This window comes from Eufriesea mexicana, unplaced genomic scaffold (genome assembly GCF_001483705.2).
Source record: "Eufriesea mexicana isolate 0111107269 unplaced genomic scaffold, ASM148370v2 scaffold2646, whole genome shotgun sequence".
Lineage (NCBI taxonomy): Eukaryota > Metazoa > Arthropoda > Insecta > Hymenoptera > Apidae > Eufriesea > Eufriesea mexicana.
In genome coordinates, this window is record NW_016910740.1 from 396164 (window position 1) to 416439 (window position 20276).

The window sequence follows — 20276 nt, forward strand, 5'->3', positions numbered from 1 at the left end:
TCAAAGCTGAAATAGATATGTTTAATCATTTTTAACAATTAAAATATTACAAACGAAATTTTATGCAACTATATTTTATTAATTTGAAATAATAAGTAATTGATTATTATAAAATATGAAGTATTAAACATTATCAAACTTTTTTAATTATAAAATAGATAAAATATTTTTATCTACTACAATTATAGTCTACTAATATTACATACTTATTAAATCAGAACCAATGTTGATTGATTTTGGTTTCATATTTTGCAATTCATGTTGAATTATACCATGAAAAGATAATACAGCTGCTCTTTTGAATAATCCTGTTATTCCATCTCCAGTTCTAGCAGAAACAGCCCAAAATTCTGCTTTCATTTTTCGCGCTACTTCGCACGCTCGTTTTTCTATTATTCTATATACTTGATTAGACTGGAAACAATTTATCTTTTTATTTTCCATCTACAGTTACAAGATAAGATAAAATAACATAAGTGTGTAACATTTTCATATAGAACGATGTTTAATAATAATACCATAGTTTAAATATCATTACTGTAAAATACATCGAGTTAATATTTTGTCTTTCTTTTGACAATTTAGTTAAACTGAATTATTATAATTTATATGATGTCCTCTATAAAAATTGGAATAAATTGAAATTATAAAATGTTTTCTTTCTGGATTTAAATAAAGTTTAATAAAATTGATTTCTTTGTTTATTTTGATTCTTGTATCAATCAATAAATTATATAATTTACCAATAAATCTCGTTTTGTGCCTACTAAAAATATATAATATGGCTCTGTGTTACTTTTAGCAGCTTCATTTAACCATTGTTGACAGTGTCCTAAAGATATCAAATTGGTCAAGTCAAAAACGACTATAATCACTAAAATTATACATAACATTTTTATTACTATATTTTAATGTTTATAATACATTTGCAATAATTGAAATCTATCATACCATTTGCAGCTCTGTAATAAGATGCAGCTATAGATTTAAATCTTTCTTGACCTGCAGTATCCCATCTATAATAAATCACAAATTTCTATCCTTTTTTTATATTTATTATATATATTTTAATTATAAAATAAGCATGTTGTATTGTTAATTTAATGAATTTTAATATTATTCATTTTTATTATTTTTATTCATTAATATTACTATATTAAATAATAAAATATGTCTAATCGAAATGAACGCACATTTGAAAGTGAAAAGGTACTCCAAGAATATCAAACCTTTCTACTTCAAAATCTACACCAATTGTTGCTTTATAGTTGTTATCAAATATTTTATGACAAAATCTGAAAAATAAATGAGATTACACCTATTTGATTCCATGAATATTTAAAATAAAATAGTCTTATAGTAACAATAAATTATGGTAAATTACATTTTCCTAACAATATATATAATATCATTATTTTTTATATTATAATTACATAAACATAATTACCGATTAACTAGACATGATTTTCCAACCGAAACGTCACCGATTACGATTGCCTTTGCCATTTTTAAAGTTAAATCTTTTCTTTCACATGAACGTCTAACAGTTGTATCAAAATCTTTTTCATTATATTCTGTTATATCGGACAAAAATGGTGGTGGCCAATTATCAATCTATAAAACAATATTATTAATCCTATATTCGAAATATAAGAAATATAATTTCGATGTATAGCATTTAGTAAATTTCAAAATTTAATTCTTTTTACTGCGTATATTTAGAAATGAAATTTTAAAAAAGTATGTATATATTATAATTTAATATATATTAATGTATATATGTAAATCGAATTTGAATTACAAATTTGTTTTTTACCGGATGTCTATTCAATTGAGATATTCAAATTGTTAACTTAGATTTAAAAATGACTATATATTGTATAAAGTTTCAAATTATTTTATTTTACTAATTAAAAACTATATTTATATCGAAATAATATTTTAAAATCTTACTTGTCTGTCATCACGTGCTACTTCTATCATCTTATAAATAGCTGAACGTGTTTCTAACATCATTTATATTATATTTTATTTTAATATATAAGTTTAGTTCTGTATTTATAATATATATATAATTATATAAAATTATTAGTTATTTAATCAAAAAGTTTATGACAAAGTTATAAAATATAAGATAATGTATATTTACACTTATTTTTTACTCTGCGTTTAAATACGGTTTTAAACAATTATTACTAGAACCAGAGAAATATTCACGTGTGATAAGTTGTATATCCAGCACTAATTAAGTAACTTTGAACTAAATGAAAACATTGGTTGCTACGACAGGTGCACATTATTTGTCTATTCTGTTCTAAATTAATTAGGTACATTACATGCTTTATATCATGCATTATAAAATAAGTACAATTTAAATGAAATAATAAAATAAAAAATCTATATACAAACAAATTTTCTTACTAAATTAAATTATATTTGAATAATTTAATTTGTGCAAGTTACAAAGTATAAGTAACTTATTATAGCAATTGAAAGTTAAAAAATTTTAAGTATTATTTTGTATTGTAACTACAAATATCGAAATTATTATTTTATAATATTGAATTTATACATATATGATTAGCGTAGTTTAACGATTTTTGATATGTCTATTTCCGGGTGAAGTTCTCTCTCTTTTTACAAAATGGCTCCTAAACCGAAACCCACGGATAAGTCAGGTACCATTCAAAAATAGTTAATAAGATTTATATTTTTTTTTTAGAAGAATCGAAAAATATTTTGTAAATTTACAACAGATGATTAATTAGAATTTATTAAATACATGGTGAAGAAAGTTTGATTAATAAACACGTGTTCAATTTTAACTTTAACCATGTGGTTTATTGCCCATTTTTCATCTGTTTAGAAAAAAAATAATAAAATGAATACATAATTATTTCATATTTCAACGTTTTTAAGATACTTGTCACGTGTTTAAGAAATCTAAAGAAAATTATTTAACAATGGTATTTTCATTCGTGATTTTTGTATATATTTACTATAACCTAGACATTATTCATGACATTACCTTTTGAGTTTAATATCATAAATATATGACTAAAGTAAATATTTTGATAATCTATTTTAATTTGTTTAGCCAGCAAACCAGCCGAAAAAAAGACAGAAAAGAAAACTGAGAAGAAGCCAGCTACTGCAGCTTCAACGTCAAAAGTTACAAAGCCAGCTGCCAAAACATCTACAACTGCAAAGAAAACAACAGTTGCTAAATCAGCAAGTTCTACAAAACCTACAACAAAACCAACAGCAAAACCTGCACCCAAAGTTGCTGCAAAACCTGTAATTACAAAACCTAAGAAAAATGTTCAACCTCCGAAGAAAACACCCAAAGGTGGAAGACCAGCTGCACCACTTCAAAAAGCACTTAAAGCACAAAAAAAGGTTAATATGTATAATTATATTAAAAAGCATTTTATTAAAATAAAATTTAGATACATTATAAATCTGTGTGATGATATATTAGGGAATCTCATTGAATAATTGTGATAAAAATTTAATTTGTTCCTGATATATTAAATTATTTAAGGAAAACAATTTTTATAATTGATCATGTAAATAACATATATGTGATATATTTATGCATAGATACTAAAAGGTGTTCATGGATCAAGAGTAAGGAAAATAAGGACATCTGTGCACTTCTATCGGCCCAAAACATTTAGGCCACCAAGGAATCCAAAATATGCAAGAAAATCTGTTCCAAACAGAAATTGGTAACTATTAAAAATTTTGTTATATTATTTTAATTTATATTTAATTTTGGATATTTTAATTTCATAAAATTATAATATATGTTAATTATATAAAGTAAATTTTATGACAAATTTCTAAAATAATTGTTCCTTTCAGCATGGATGCATTTAATATTATAAAATTTCCTTTAACTACTGAAGCTGCTATGAAAAAAATTGAAGACAACAACACATTAGTTTTTATTGTGCATACTCGTGCTAATAAGTATCACATTAAAGCCTCTATTAAAAAACTGTACTATGTTAATGTAGCTAAAGTTAACACTTTGATTAGGCCAGATGGTAAAAAGAAAGCGTATGTACGTTTAACTCGTGATTACGATGCACTTGATGTTGCCAATAAAATCGGTATAATATAAGTGTATCTATGTGTGACTGGTATGAAGGGAAAGTGTATCTGTGCTAATAAAATATATTGATACAAAAGAATTTTAATAATATATTTTTTTATAAATTTTACTTCTTTTATATGTATTCTAAAAATACAAATTTCAAAATAAGTTACAGAAATTACCATTACATTTCAACCTACATCAATTATTTTTAGTCTATCGTGATTGCCAAAATGCAGCTTCAGGTAAACAAAATTATTACTGTATATTTTGTTTAAGAAGGATATAAAAGAAAATAAAGATGTTCAAGATTTAGCAAAAATAATTGATTATATATTAAATTTTATTAAAAATTTATGGGTATATTTATGCACAAAATATTTATTATGGTTGTAAAATAAATTCCTTATTGCATCGTACGATGTCGATTGATCATTGTCGCAATATTAAAAATCAATGCCATCTTCCTGCTTTTTATCGTTAACAATAGTATATAAAAATTTGAAGTCCGTTTAAATATCCAAAATATTAAATAAAATTTATAATTATAAATAAATATGATAATAAATTAACTAACTCAAAATGAAGAATTAATCAATATTGCCACAACATCAGTGTTGCTTCTTGATGCAATAATTTACAATTATACTATTTTATCATTAAGGACTATAAATAGAATAAATAATTAACAAAAATACAGAACTATTCTTTATTATCGCGTAAAATTATTTATATGTTGTAATACCATACATTTTGATCAATATCATTGAAAATCTTAATTATACCTAATATTTCATATTTACACAATCTAAAACTATAATTTACAACCCCAATCTACCCGGAGTTTTTCGATAAGGAGCAGGTGTTCCTGGTTCTCTGATACCTGGTGTCAATATTTCCTTTCTGTAAACAAAAACCGATGAAGAATAAACATAAACAAATACTGATAAATTAATCGTACATGTTAAATAAATATAAAATATTAAATACTACAAATTTTAAGTACAGAACTTACTTTCTGATAGAAGCTTGTTCACGTTCAAGTTGTTCTTGTGCTCGAGCTTTCATTTCTTCTTCTGCTTCTTTCATCTGACCTTCCATTTCATGTAGATGTTGCATGGCTTGTCGTCTTTTTGCTCGTCCACTTCGTCCAGTTTCTTTAACGCTAAAGAACATAGGACCTAATTCTGCCAGCCAGTGCCCATCAACAGCAGTTACACACTGCATATATTCTTTGGCAGTCATCACAAGTTCATGATATACTACATAGTCTGGTGTGAATCCCATACCGAACAAAGCTGATGTTGGATGAAGATGACATGGCATTCCGGTACGACAATTCACGTATTCACCAATACCTTTTAAACGGGCTGCCTGATGGAAATACGCCGAACAAATACATTTTCGAACAATATCCCAATCGGTGCCGCAACTCACTACTTCCATCTTTTGTTGCTTCAGAATTTCTTCAAGTTGTTGTCTAACTTCTCTTACTTTCCGCATAGCTTTTGCATGAATGAAATGATCATTGCACCAAGAACTAGAATAACCATTTGCTTTCCATTGATTATACACGTTTAGATATGTTAGATGATCAGACTCTGGTACTTGGAATTTTTCTCTAGCTGAGTCAGAATCTTCTTCGCGGCCTTTTGGTCGATAAAATATTGAAGGCACTGAGAGCATAGAAACTGAAAAAATTTTAATTTGTGAAGATTTATTGGATTGAAATTAAAATTAGAACAAAATTGGAAAATATTCAGTTCGAGGTATTAGAGTTTATGACATAAATGTATAGTTTCATTAATGGTAAGAAAGTATTGATAAAAATTTATATGTTACAATTAGCTATTTAAGCTAGTTAGTATTTACATTAAATGGAAAAAAGTCTACTTAAAACTAAACCACTTAATTTCTATAACAAGAAGTTATCTCAACTGTTATTTACTTAGATTTTAAAACCTAACAAATATACGAAATTTCAAATTTTGTTTACAATAAATTAAAACATGAAGCAACATATATAAATCTGAATTCCTTATCTACCTATAATAAGTATATCTGCAGTACAACCAAGTTGAGAAGCGACTATGAGCATTTGACATTGAGGTGGATCTAATGGAAATTCTGCCATTTGTCGTCCTAAAGGTGTCAAACGTCCTGTATGATCTAATGCGCCCAGAATCCATAACTGATATAGGGAATTCAATATGTTATCTTGTGGTGGAGGATCCATAAAATGAAAGGCCAATAAATCTTGAACACCTAAAGACTTCAGTAGCAATACAGTATTTGCTAAATTAGTTCGCTGTATTTCTGGAACTCCAGTTAATAATAATTCATCTAAATACTGTCTTCGAGTGTATAGTCTATAGCAGGTTCCAGGACCAGTACGTCCTGCTCTTCCTGCCCTTTGATCAGCATTGGCTCTAGATACAGGATATACTTGTAAAGCATCCATACCAATTCGTGGGTTATAAACTTTCAACTTGCAATAACCTGAATCCACAACAAATACAATTCCGTCAACAGTCAACGAAGTTTCAGCTATATTCGTTGCTACAACACATTTCCTTAAACCACCTTCCGAACGTTGAAATATTTTAGCTTGTAAATCTGAGGGTAATTGTGAGTAAATGGGCAAAATAGAAAGTGGAGGAGCTGATTCGATTTCTGCTAAACGTTCTTTTAAAGCCTCACACGTAACTTCAATATCTTCTTGACCAGGCATGAACACCAACACATCGCCGGAACGCGGTTGTAAATGAATTTGTAATACTTGTTTCACTGCAGCATCGACATAATCTTCTACTGGATTTTTTGCATGTAGTACTTCAACTGGAAATGTGCGTCCGGGAATTTGAAATGTTGCAGCATTTCCAAAAAATGCTGAAAATTTACTAGAATCCATTGTTGCCGATGTAACGATTAATTTCAAATCATGCCGACGAGCTACGACCTATATTTTTTTAAATATAAGTGAAATAAATGATTAAAGGATTCATTATACTTAATTACATATCATAGATTAAAATTGATTTTCATTTACTTCTCTTAATAAACCAAATAGAACATCAGTTGATAAAGATCTTTCATGAGCTTCATCCATAATAATTACACTGTATCGATCTAAATCCCCTTCTCTCAAACTTTCTCTTAATAAAATACCATCAGTCATGTATTTAATAACAGTCTGTAAAAAAGGATGAGATTATTTAAAAATATTTAATTTTAATTAATATGATACTTTTTAGCAATCATATTAAAACCATAAAATCTACAAATATAATATATACATCTTTGGAAGTGCAATCTTCAAAACGAATAGCATAGCCAACTTTTTCTCCTAAAGTAGTAGCCATTTCATCAGAAACTCTCTTTGCTACAGACATAGCTGCCACTCTTCGAGGTTGTGTACATCCAATTATGCCATAGCGACTATAACCATCTTCGTGAAGATATTGCGTCAATTGTGTAGTTTTTCCACTGCCAGTTTCTCCAACAATAACAACCACACTATTTTCTCTGATTACATTTAACAATTCCTGTCGTACAGCAAATACTGGAAGACTTCGTCTCTGATGCTGAATAGACCTGTACTTAGCTTCCCCAGTAACTTCATCGCCTCGTATGTGACGTGCATACTTTTGACCAGCTTTAAAGTCAGTTTCTTGTCCTGGATCTTCTTTGTCATCTTTGTGTCTATCACGTACACCCATAATATTACCAATATGAGTTCCAGCTAGTTCCCAATGTTTCTTTTGCGCTCTTTTTCGTTCTTTTTGTTCACGATATGCTCGTACCAAAGCTGATCCTTTTCTTGCTACAAGAGCCATGTCAGAAGTAGGATCACGTACAGGAACAACCGGCTCCGGTTGTTTAGTGAATACAATTCGACCTAATCAATTACAGATTATTACTACAAAATTTGATATATTATAAATTTTGTATTATAATAATTTTTAATGATAATTTTTACAAACTTCAATAAATTATTTAAATAAATTCTTTTCTCTATTTCATAATTGAAATGAGATGTCAAATGTAATAAAAATATTTTACCATCCAGAAATGGAGGAACAACATTATGAACCAAGAGATGTACCCTAGTTTCTCCTTCATCATCAGGATCATCATCATGATCTAAAGAACTCACAACACCAGAAGTTAACATTCTATTACGTTCCCATAATTCATTATCTTTATTTATTTGTCGCTGTTGGGCAGAAAGACGTTTTTGCCTTTTAGCTTCTAGTTCCATTTCCTTTTTACGTGTATATTCCTCAGATACATCAGCAAATGCACGATTTTCTCCATCATCCAAGGCATACCACTCCCTATCCAATCTAAAAACAAATATCTAATTCTTAATAGTTGACAAAATAAAAGGCAACAACAAATAGTAGAACTAATATAACAATACCGTTGTTGTTCTTCTTCCCATAATTCTTTTTCTTCTCCATCTATGCTAGGTGTAGCACCACTAGCTTTTCGATCTCTATTCCAAGAGTTATATTTGTACGAAGGTGTAAATTCGCTTCTAATACTATCCCGACTATCTTTACTATTATAAAGATTGGGTGTTGGGTGATCCCAACTGGATTTTCTTGGTTCTTCATCTTCGTCGTCATCCCAATTACTTTTAGATGTAGAATCCTATAATGACGCAATAATAGATTTTTAGTAAATCTTGCTTTTTAAAGTTTTAATTAAAATGTATCATAAAATATTAATTATGAAAATATGTAAGATTTTTTTACACTATAAACAGGAATTTAAAAAATTAATAAAGCTATAAAAAGAAAATAAATAAAGTAAGTGTAATAAATAAAAATAATAAGTATTAAAACTTAAAATATAAAATGCTTTGTAACATTATGCAGGAAGTTAATATGTTAAGTACCTAAAAATATTTAAGAAATAATACAATATAATTTATAGTGACATGAATTTTTATAAAGTTACATTTACCTTTGTTTTAAATATTGGAGTTTGAGGTTCATCTTTAAATCTTAAAGGTGTTTGTCTATTACTATCCCTAACACTATCCCTGCTTCTACTTCTTTCTCTTTCTCTGTCTCTTTCTCTATTTCTATCTCCATCCTTATTCCTATCCCTATAATTATCCCTATCCCTATGATGCTCTTGTGCACTTAATCTTTGATATTTTAATCGCGTTTGTAATCTCTGTTGTGCTTCAGAGTTTACTCCACCAGTATGAGTTGGAGTTTCTTCAGCATAAGACCGGTATTTTCTTTCTTTAACATCTGATTTTGGTGAACTTGATTCAGATTTTGTTGAATTACTTTCTTGCGAATTTTCTTGTCTCTTTCGTTTTGCAAGTTTATCGAGACCTAACACGGATACTTGAGGTTTTTTAAACGTATGGTCAGATGGCTTCTTCCGAATAATTAAACCTGCTGCTTGATTATTATCGGTTCCTTCTAACCTATACAAATTTGAGTCATTTGATGTATCCATTTTTCACACTGAGCAACATTCGTTAATGAAAGTTTAAATAATTAATAGTCCACATAATAATATAACGATAATATAACATATGTGTTTGCAAATATAAAACAAGATATATTAAAATTATTCACATCATTGTATGAAGAACAATAAAACTATCTAATGTAATCAAACATTAAATAAATACAATTCGCGCATGTAGTGTCTATATACAATATTTGTATAGTTTGGACGTATTATGAAAGATTAAATTGAAGATAGTTGAAATGTGTTAAGAAAAGTGCAATCAACAGTAACTAGTGATAATAACCTATTAAATTCCCTAGAAATTGTTCAATTAATTTGATTTATAGAATATTTTAAATTTTCCATTGCAATATTTATTTATATGTAAACGTTACTTGATTATTGTATCTTTTAATGTAATTGATTCTTATATGTTTATAAAATTATAATATAGAATTATAGTGTAGTAGAGAAACTGAGTATTTCATCTATCAATTGTAACTAGTATCGGTTATCAACTTTTCAGAATATCCACCTTCAAATTTTTATTCTTTATAAATATGCGAGAAATAACAGTGTTATGGATAATATTTAAAGTTATTGAAAGTATAGTTTATTGAAGGTGATGCTGAGAAAGTGTAGAATGATATTGAAACCTGTCTGAGTCATCGAAAGACATAATATACATTTAAAAACTATATTTTACATGTCATTTATCTACTGATAAAATAAGTATTTTGATATATTTTGATTAACATTACCACAAATAATACAAAATAATAATGATAGAATCATCGACATGGAATTCAAGAAAAGACGAAACCATATACAAAGCGGCAGGTTCAATACATTTACGAAAATATGGGCAATTTTTTGAAAATTTAGCATACAGAACATGGAAGAAAGATTCTACGTTAGAATATTTTATGGAAGGTCCTCTTCGACTTGTATATAAACCTGTCGAAGACATCAGTTTGATAAATTTAATAGAAATGGAAAATAAGTTTTTATCAAAATTACTTGCTGCAGTTGCTGGCACTTGCAGAGAAATTAAGCTACTTAAAATAGAAGCTAAAACATTTTATAAGAAATTGTTTACTCATGGAGAGAGAGGAGCAGAGAATAATCAGAATAATATCACATCTCTTTTATCTGATTTGCAAGATCTATTTGTTTTTGTAAACAGAGTATGGACAGTGGCACATTTGACAACAGAACAATTATCTAGTCTAGCTGGTGATTCTAATGATATTTATTTACCTGTACTAATAGAACATTTTATTGGTTTGTTTATAATTGTTTTAACATTAGATGAAATTGTTGAATCTCAGCCATCATTATTAGAACAGTGGAAGAAATATAGAATGAATGTATACTCTATTGTACATAATTCATCGCACTTTGGCATAAGTGAATCTAAACTACATCCATTTACTAAATTATTGAAAGATTTACAAGAAAATTTATTAAGGAAAGTCTTATTTTCCAAAACAATTGAACATGTAATGGATGTAAATAAAGGATCAGTAATGAGCAGCCAGATTATTCATTACCTAAAAAGTTTAATGTTAGACATAGAGAATAAACCAAATGACTATGTTTCGTTGAATAAAAATTGGGTTAAAATAAATATTGGTATTGTTGTGGTAACAAAATTATTTGGTACCTGTGATAAAAAATTAATGAAAAGGGTGCTTGAAAATAATAAAAAGTTTTATGCAGTAAATTTAATTGAAAATGTTATATTGATACCAAGTAAATTTTTAAGTGATTTTTTGCCAAAAGAAGCTGGTAGTGCTGTTAGTAAACAAATTGGAGAAAAGATATTGTGTTTACAGATACAAAAACTTCCCCAGACTGTAAACAATTTAATTCATAAAGCAGTAACATGGTGCATTGAAATGCAAAATATTTTAATGAAGACAAGTCTTCAGATTTCAGATATTGAGCAAAAACAATCTTTATTGATTGATTTAATTGCTCTATTATCTCAGATTAAAGAAATTATATCTTTTATAATAAACATGCATGCAATTCTTATTAAACCAATGAATCGTAATACCGTGCAATTAATTTGTAGATTAATAGAAGTACAAAAGTCTTTACAGACTACATTTTACATGTTGGGACCAGTTATAGTGCAATCACAAAGTCAAGTATTACAATATTTGAGTTATTATATCTTAATTACATTAGAAACTGTACGGAAAAGCTTGATTCAGAAAGATAAAGGTTATAGTAAAGAAAAGTTAGATGCATTGTCATTAGTGAGTTTAAGTATGAGATTATTAAGTGGGCCAGCAAGTGCAGATAGGAGGCTAATAATTAGATGTACTCTAGCATGTGCTAGTCAATTAACAGATACTTTTAAGGAAGAAGATATGATGAAATTGAGATTTTCATTAAACAATTATGATACTATTGCTGAATTGCACAGCATTATCACAGAAGTCTGTGATTACTCTATATTACTGTACCATCAAAATATAATTCCGGCTTACTTTTCCTCTGTAATAGATAGTAATTTAAGTATAAATCACATTGTTCATTTGTTTAATGCATTTAATAGTACTATTAGTGAACAAGAAGAATTAATTCTAAAACAGAAAAAAATTATACAGTTGAAAGAAATGTTAACTAAAAATATATTAGAACCTGTTTGCCATGAGATTGAAACAAATTTACGGCTTCATGTTCATGCACATTTAAAACTTGATTCTACAAATCCATTTAATACTGGAACAAAAGATGGTGAAAACATAGTACGATCATTACCACTACCTCTAGCAAATAGTATGATATATGCTAAAAGATTTATTGAACATTATCTTGATGATATGTTTTATAATCTGACTACAGTGGCACTACATGATTGGAGAACGTATAGAATGATGCATGCTTTGGCACATTATAAATTAAATCTTGATACTGTACAAAATCATTTACCTACACAAACCTTAGAACAAGGCTTGGATGCTTTAGAAATTATGAGAAACATTCATGTATTTGTTTCAAAATATCTATATAATTTAAACAGTCAAACCTTCATTGAACATACTAGTAACAATAAGCATTTAAATACTATTGGAATTCGTCATATTGCAAATTCTATTAGAACACATGGAACTGGCATTATGAGTACAACGGTAAACTTTGTATACCAATTTCTTCGCATAAAGTTACATACATTTTCACAGTTTCTTTTTGATGAACATATAAAATCAAGATTGATGCGAGATATAAGATTTATTAAAATTCAAAGAGAAAATGGTACAACACCTTATACATATGGAAGAGCAGAAAAATTTCAAAAAGAAATCAGAAAACTGGGTATGACACCGGATGGTTTAAGTTATTTAGATCAATTTCGACAATTAATAACTCAGATTGGAAATGCACTGGGATATGTACGATTAATTAGATCTGGAGGATTACATGCTAGTTCAAATGCTATTTCATTCCTACCAAATAACAATTCATCTGTACCATTTGAATTAATGTGTAAAAATTTAAATTACAGTTCAACAACTCAAGCAGCAGCAAAGTGTTTAGAGAATGATATTGCAAATTTAGTACGGAACTTTACAGAAGGTATACAATATTTTAAACTTCTTGTTGATGTATTTGCATCTGCTTTTCGTGATACTAAATCACATCATTTGCAACAGTTTTATGCTATTGTACCTCCACTAACATTAAGTTTTGTGGATAACTTAATATCAAATAAAGAAAAAATGTTTAAGAAAAATCAAATAGGTGCAGCTTTTACTGATGATGGGTTTGCTATGGGAATTGCTTACATAAATGCTCTTTTAAACCAGTCATCAGAATTAGATAGTTTACATTGGTTTAAAACAGTTGAACAGCATATAAGTAATGAAAAGCAAGCTGCAGAAAATAAAAATGTTCATGGAGATGAAAAATTGCAACAAACATGGGCATTAACTTTAAAACGCTTAGATGACCGAAGTGCTGAATTTCAATTGCTCTATTATAGTTTATCTGGCGCTAGAGTATTCTTTAAACAGTCTGATACGTAACATTTCACAATGAGAAAAATTAAAAATTCAATAAAGTGTATTATTGAATTGTTCAATGATGTTACAATGTAATTGTTAAATACTTTGTTTCATATTTTTCATTAAAATTGTATACACAATTTCAAATTGTACAATATATAATACTATTATGTGCTTTATAAAAAGATAGCTTTAAAACACTTTATATGTTATAAATTTACTTTATTTTCATAATCCTTTTATAATTTATATTGTGTGTGTGTGTGTGTGTGTGTGTGTGTTCGCGCGTGCATATATATACATACATACTATATATAACAATAACAAGAAAATAAAAATACAAGGTAATACGTCAAATGAAATTTGATTTATTAAAGAGACACTAAAAACTATATAGTTTATCTTTATATATTAAACTTCGGTATTTTTAAATTTATTCACATACTTAGTGAACATTTTGTGTTTAATTATGCTCATTTATATATATATGTTTTCTACACCAACATTATAATTGCAATCCTTAACATTTATTATTAAATAAGTAATGGCTAGACAAACAGACTAGAATTTATTATGCTTATGGCTCTAAATAGATACAAGTTTTTTAAAACTGTACTTTTAAATATGAAAGCATTATTACTACACATAGTAATATAAAACAAAGTTTTTACATTAGCAAAAAATATTATATAAAAGTTAAACAAGGTCACAAATTTATCAATTTTTAATTTTATTTTTAATATTTATGTTAATTTTGGATAAAAACTTTTTATCACTATTAATTTCATACCTACAAATATCATTTATTATATTTTATATGTTAACAATGTTTGCCAATAACTATAAACATTTTGGTTTAAATAAATATTAGCTACAAAAAAATATTGTAAAAAACAGTTATAAATTTCTTAAATCATCATCAACGATAAATTATAAATAATAATATACACAGATAATAGAAATTACATATAATATAAAGCTTCAAAATGTCATGATAAAAAGATAATGCTTTTTTTTTTTTTATCAAAATCTAACAGATCCTTATTTTAACAGTAATGACTGTTATAAATTATTGTACTCTTATATATCTAAAGGTATTGTACTTGTTTACAGTACATTATTAAAATATGAAATATTCTATAGTTTTGTATTTTTTTTAGATAATATCTAAGGCTACTATCTATCTATTTTTTTGATCCTTTTGTGCTCTTGAATTAAAAGATTATTCAAGCAACTTAATAAGTATTGTGTTGATTAACTGCACAGAACACGAATTGATATCGCTAATTGATTTTTAATTTAAACGATTTGCATCAATAAAACTATTTCTTCCATCTAAATCTTCTTTGTAATCTTCCATTCAATTATTAATATTAAAACGGATATGCTTCCTTTTCACTTATGGACTGCATAAATTACTATAAGTATTAATTACTGAAACTGTCTTTTATGAAATAAAGGAAGTGATATAATTTCTAAGACTGAAATCTAGACGACTCCTCTGGATCCAATAAATCGTCACAAGAAGCTGTTGGAGGTAATAGCTGTCTACCTCCTCGTTTTTTGCTGCGTGTAAAAACTTTAGTAAGTTGTGCAAACTTACGTCGAGACACTGAAACATAATCGAAATAATAACAGTAAAATACATTTTAGAATTTTTTTTTATATAATTATACAATTAGGGTATTTATAATGAATCATATTTAAATTAATTTCCATAAATATCTTTAAAACTGTTGATACTGAAAAAACATTTGAGATAAAAGTTGAACAATTTCAAGAGACAAATAACTTAATATAAGTAATTTTTCCTAAATGAACACATACAAGATATATAAATGTCTACTTTGTTTTATTATATAAAATCGCATTTTTTAATGCATTAATCATTTATTATTCCCTACAAAAAGTTATTAAGCTATGTATGCCAAAAAACTGTTAGTTTTGAACAAAAACAAGCAATTAATGAATTAAAAAATATACAATTTCATATAAAAAATAAAATTGATACCCATATGTCTTTTACATATCTAAAAGAAAAATAAAAATATAAAGAAGAATATATATATTAATATATCTTTAAAACTGTTCAATTTTTAATTAAAGTATTTTACAATATTATCAACAATTTTGAAAATATTTAATAGTACTAATTTAAATGACACACCCTATATAATAAACAATTGTATAATAATTTAGTGAAGATTAAATATATAAAAATGATATGATTATAATAAATTGTAAATATACTTTTTCCCATATTCTTTAGTCTTTCTTTAAACAAATCTTCGTCATCATGACCAATTTGAGTGCCACATTTTTCAAGATTTGTTCCTTGAATTTTTGTATCTGTAAAAAAAAGTAATAAATAATCGGAATTTTGTTTATTCTAAATTTTTTATATTATAAAAATTATGATTATTACAAACCATTTTCTAAAGTTGATAAAAAATCTTCATTCCAACGTAATTCAGCCATAAATTCTTCATTTTGAAGAAACATAGCAATTCTTTCATCTTCTAACATTGAATTTTCTTGTAAATATGAAGAATCCAAGCTATCTTCAGAAACTTGTGGAAGTCGAAGGAATGTATCTGGTAATGGTCCTAACAAAGCAGGTTGCCATTTACGTGTACTTTTTGTGAACATAGTTGAATCTGCTTTTTGTGATTTAGAAGTGCTTGGGGATTTTTCACTTTGCTCTAATTCACTCCTAATTTTTTCATTTTCATTATCTGTACTCATAGTAAGTAACTGATCAATTGTTGTATCTACAGCTCCTTGATTAGATCTTAATACGGCCTAAAAGATGTAAATTAATAACAACATTTAAAAATAAGTTTTTAATATTTTTAATACTTTACAGATAAGTATAAATGCTAAGTAATAATCATTTCCTTCTAGTTGTAACAGTTGTTATAAATGTTACCATATTCCTCTTCCACAATATTATATTTCCAATATACTACTACATATAATTTATTAAATTTATTTTTGATTTTATATACAAGTACTTTTATAATTAATATAATTAAAATTATATTACATACAGTTTAATGAAAGTTCTCTCAGAATTAGTATTTTTCATTTATCATACTATGTGTTAGTTAAATAGCAAGTTCTTTCTAATATAAATGTTGATAATCAAACTTTTAATTTAAATTTTCTTTAAATCTATACAGCAGTAATTAGAAATAAAAACTAATACTTTTTATTCAGATATTTGATTATTAATCAATTCATATTGAATGTTTGTACATAAAATTCTTATACTTCTTAATGTCTTTTTATAAATTCTTTTTAATTGAAATACTTCATACAAATTTTTTATGATTTCATAAACATTCTTATGATTATACTTTAGTATAATGTAAAGAAACTAAAGAAAATAAATATATCATATTTAATTAATGTATACTAAAAATTAAGATTTTTATAGTTATATAATGTAACCTAATCCTTTTATCAAATGAGTTTACCTCAATCACATCATCATCCATTTGTGGAAACATGTTTTTGAAATCAGCCATTGCTTGATAAAATTCTAAAGTAGTTTGTTGTTGTTGTTGCTGCTGTTGTTGCTGTTCCATAGCAGAAGCCATTATATAGTTATTATAACACTGTTACTCTAAATTAAACAATTAATTGTAATTACAAAGTTCTTAATAAATTATTACAATTTTTGTAATCTAATATTACTTAATCTTACCTTGAAAATTTTACAAATTTAAACTGTTTCAAAAATATTAATAGTTAAGTTGTCATTCATAACGAATAATATCGGTTTTTGATTATTACGTTAATGTCATGTTAGTTATGTAAAAGAATTAGTTACATTTTAAAATATTCTTTCACTTAAATAAGTATATTTTTATATGTTACAATTAGTTATGCATCACAATGTTATACGAAATACTCATGCACATAATTGAAAACTAAGATCATACGTTACTATGTCATTACATGCATGTAAGTCCAACAACTGTCAAAATTCGTTGGGACCTTTCTCGGTTATGAAAAGTGAACTTATTCAGAAATTACAAAACTACAGAATGGTACCGCAATACATCTAGTGATTTTAGCATCTGTTTTTTATTGGTTTATTCTGGACAACTTACTTTTAATTTATTTTTCCATTTTATTTCGATATATGTTAAATATTAATTATTTTTAAAACAGTACATAATAAGAGATAATAATTTAAAAAACAGAAAAAATAAATATTATTTGCACAAAGAATAGTATTTCTATATAGGTTAGCTTAATTGAATCTGGACAAATGATCAAATTTTAATAACGATACATTGTTAAATTTATATTATAAAAATACACGTGAAAGCGTCTTTAGAAAGCATAGGCAAAAACTTTTAAGTTTAATCATTTTTATTGCAAACTGAAAAATCCAGGAGATCATGACAAATATATTTTTTGTTGGAAGTTCTTTGATTATCTCAAATTTTTCTCTTATATACTATTAATTATTATAAAAATATTTTGCCCTTCTTTTAATATATCTTTAATGTCGAAAGATAAATAGTTGTAATAAAACAAATGTTTCATTGTTACTTAATTTCATTAATCAAGTATATCAATATAAAATGTTTTAATATGAAAAAGATTACAAAATATTGATAAAAATAAAAGTGTATTATTTATGTATAAAATATAGAGATTATAATGAACTGCAGTTCGTTCGATATTAATAATTTAATTACGCACTTTTTATGTTGTGCACCAATAAGTGTATTTGATGTACTTGTACGTAAATTTTAGAATTAATTTGTAACTAATTTCTTAAATAGTCTTAAAAATTATACATTAATTTCAGATTTCTCAAGAAAATATTAATTGTCTTGTTAATTTAGAAAAACAGCGGGAGATTCTAGAAAACACAATAAATAATGATTTAATTCAAAAGTATCCAGTAAAACAATCTAATCAAAGAGCATTTTTAAAATGGCTCATAAATAAGGTATAAATAAATGTATATTTATAAAATGAATTTGTCATTCAAATTAGAATGTTATTTTTTCATTCAGATTGAAGAACAAAATGGGGAAGTTTATGTTAATATATATATTACATATTGTAATTTAATATCTTCTACAATAGAAGAATTACATCATTATCGACATTTTTTAATAGAAGATGATTATATTAGTATAAAAGAAAGCACAAATATTATATCAGAAGGTACAACAGGATTGTGTAGCTGGCAGGTACTTTAACAATATTACACTATTCATTATTATTATACATCATTCTCAAATTTTTCAGTTTTAATATTCACAATTTATAGGGGGCCATTGAGCTAAGTAAATGGTGTATAGAAAATAAAAACAAATTTCATGGAAAAGTTATTTTAGAACTTGGTTGTGGAGTTGGATTAACAGGATTATGCATTATTAAAAAATGTTTCCCCAATCAATATATATTTACAGATTATCACAAAATTGTACTTGAAATGGTTTCTAAAAATATTGAACTTAATTTATCATGTAGTGAAAAGAAAATACAAACAGAATTAAAACATGATAGGTTGAAATTGCAATTAAAATATAATTATACAGATATTAAAATAATGGAATTAAAATGGGAAGATATTAATAAATATATAAATGAACAATGGATTATACCTGATATAATACTTGGGGCTGATATTCTGTATGATGTTAATTCATTTCATGAATTAATATTAGGATTAAAAAAATTGTTGTCCTTCAGTGGTAGATATGCTATTATTGCAGCAACAATTCGTAATGAGGATACTATCTCACAGTTTTTATGTCAGTTAGGTATATCTTTTAATTCAGAAGATTTATATTATTTGATAAATATATATTAAAACTAAATTTCTTTTTAGGAGATTTTGATCTTTGTTTTGAAGAATGTAATGTACCACAACAAACAGTATATATACAGCTACTAAATTTACCTATTAAAATATTAAAAATTTTTCAAAAAAAATAAATTTTTATTAATAATGTTGACAATAATAACATTTTAAAATAATGTTATGAGTTTTCAAAGTTAATTTACTGAATATTTATTATCTGATAGTTTTTACTTTACACTTGTTTTATATGTTGCATTTGTAAATAAAAATAATTTGTTATAAATTTATTTAAATAATGTTTTGTCGTGAGAGAAAAATATATACAATAATGTACATAACCGCATCATGAAAATTATTTTTTACAAATTCTCTATGATAATTCACTTATCTATATTTAAATGTAAATTGTATAATAAAAAAATCATATTTCTTTTATAAATTATTCTGCTTGTTATTATTTTTCATTTTAATAATATAATAGGTACTAATATTTATTGTTACTTTATTTTTTGTATTATTATTCTCAGTTTAAAATATTTTACTCCTTTATACATATATATATTGTTTTGTAACAACTTTATAATTAATATTTTTTTATATTTTATTCTTACATCCTTGATATCTTTAATTTACAAATGCATTTTATTTTCTTAAGATAATATTATATCATTAGAAACAGTTTTCAATTAACATAAATCTAAAAATGTAAAACAATTTCCTATTAAAAAGAATATTTAAAAATATTATGGAAATATACTGATATTTTTTTAAATATTTATAGCAGTGCATATGAAATAATATCAAATTAAATAGCAAAAATAAAGTAGGTTTAAACAATGGC

General features: G+C 25.9%; 6 protein-coding genes across 7 annotated transcripts in view; 3 read left to right on the top strand and 3 right to left on the bottom strand.

Moving 5' to 3' along the window:
• The window catches only part of Cpr (Cytochrome P450 reductase), a 42544-nt gene extending 40531 nt beyond the window's left edge, over positions 1-2013 (bottom strand). Inside the window, exons 1-6 of the mRNA XM_017904069.1 lie at positions 1954-2013; positions 1448-1614; positions 1194-1295; positions 952-1016; positions 744-874; positions 207-414 (exon numbers count right to left, since the gene is read on the bottom strand). Of these exons, the coding sequence (XP_017759558.1) occupies positions 207-414; positions 744-874; positions 952-1016; positions 1194-1295; positions 1448-1614; positions 1954-2013 (733 nt within the window). The remainder of the gene's footprint in view (positions 1-206; positions 415-743; positions 875-951; positions 1017-1193; positions 1296-1447; positions 1615-1953) is intronic.
• Positions 2014-2600: 587 nt separating this feature from the next.
• Positions 2601-4199, top strand: RpL23A (ribosomal protein L23A). Its single transcript, XM_017904011.1, has 4 exons — positions 2601-2678; positions 3098-3399; positions 3604-3731; positions 3868-4199. The coding sequence occupies exons 1-4, from the start codon at positions 2645-2647 to the stop codon at positions 4127-4129; spliced, it is 726 nt and encodes a 241-aa protein (XP_017759500.1). The 5' UTR covers positions 2601-2644; the 3' UTR covers positions 4130-4199.
• Positions 4200-4923: 724 nt separating this feature from the next.
• l(1)G0007 (ATP-dependent RNA helicase l(1)G0007) lies at positions 4924-9639 on the bottom strand. The gene is made up of 8 exons (XM_017903990.1): positions 9074-9639; positions 8526-8758; positions 8165-8448; positions 7399-8000; positions 7152-7295; positions 6149-7061; positions 5118-5793; positions 4924-5005 (listed from the first exon to the last, which is right to left on the bottom strand). The coding sequence occupies exons 1-8, from the start codon at positions 9581-9583 to the stop codon at positions 4924-4926; spliced, it is 3444 nt and encodes a 1147-aa protein (XP_017759479.1). The 5' UTR covers positions 9584-9639.
• A 558-nt stretch (positions 9640-10197) lies between these two features.
• Positions 10198-13620, top strand: SWIP (strumpellin and WASH-interacting protein). The gene has a single exon (XM_017904024.1). It carries the CDS (start codon positions 10363-10365, stop codon positions 13618-13620), a length of 3258 nt encoding a protein of 1085 aa, XP_017759513.1. The 5' UTR covers positions 10198-10362.
• A 1454-nt stretch (positions 13621-15074) lies between these two features.
• Positions 15075-17608, bottom strand: LOC108550322 (CUE domain-containing protein 1). 2 transcript variants are annotated; one of them, XM_017904037.1, is made up of 5 exons: positions 17547-17608; positions 17079-17227; positions 16029-16401; positions 15850-15948; positions 15075-15211 (listed from the first exon to the last, which is right to left on the bottom strand). In XM_017904037.1, exons 2-5 carry the CDS (start codon positions 17199-17201, stop codon positions 15075-15077), a joined length of 732 nt encoding a protein of 243 aa, XP_017759526.1. In that variant the 5' UTR covers positions 17202-17227; positions 17547-17608. The 2 variants fall into 2 exon arrangements, with proteins under 2 accessions (XP_017759526.1, XP_017759525.1); XM_017904036.1 differs by lacking the exon at positions 17547-17608 and adding an exon at positions 17309-17442.
• A 668-nt stretch (positions 17609-18276) lies between these two features.
• Positions 18277-19569, top strand: LOC108550337 (protein-lysine N-methyltransferase EEF2KMT). The gene is made up of 5 exons (XM_017904061.1): positions 18277-18357; positions 18428-18571; positions 18639-18818; positions 18899-19394; positions 19463-19569. The coding sequence occupies exons 1-5, from the start codon at positions 18277-18279 to the stop codon at positions 19567-19569; spliced, it is 1008 nt and encodes a 335-aa protein (XP_017759550.1).
• Positions 19570-20276: the final 707 nt, after the last annotated feature.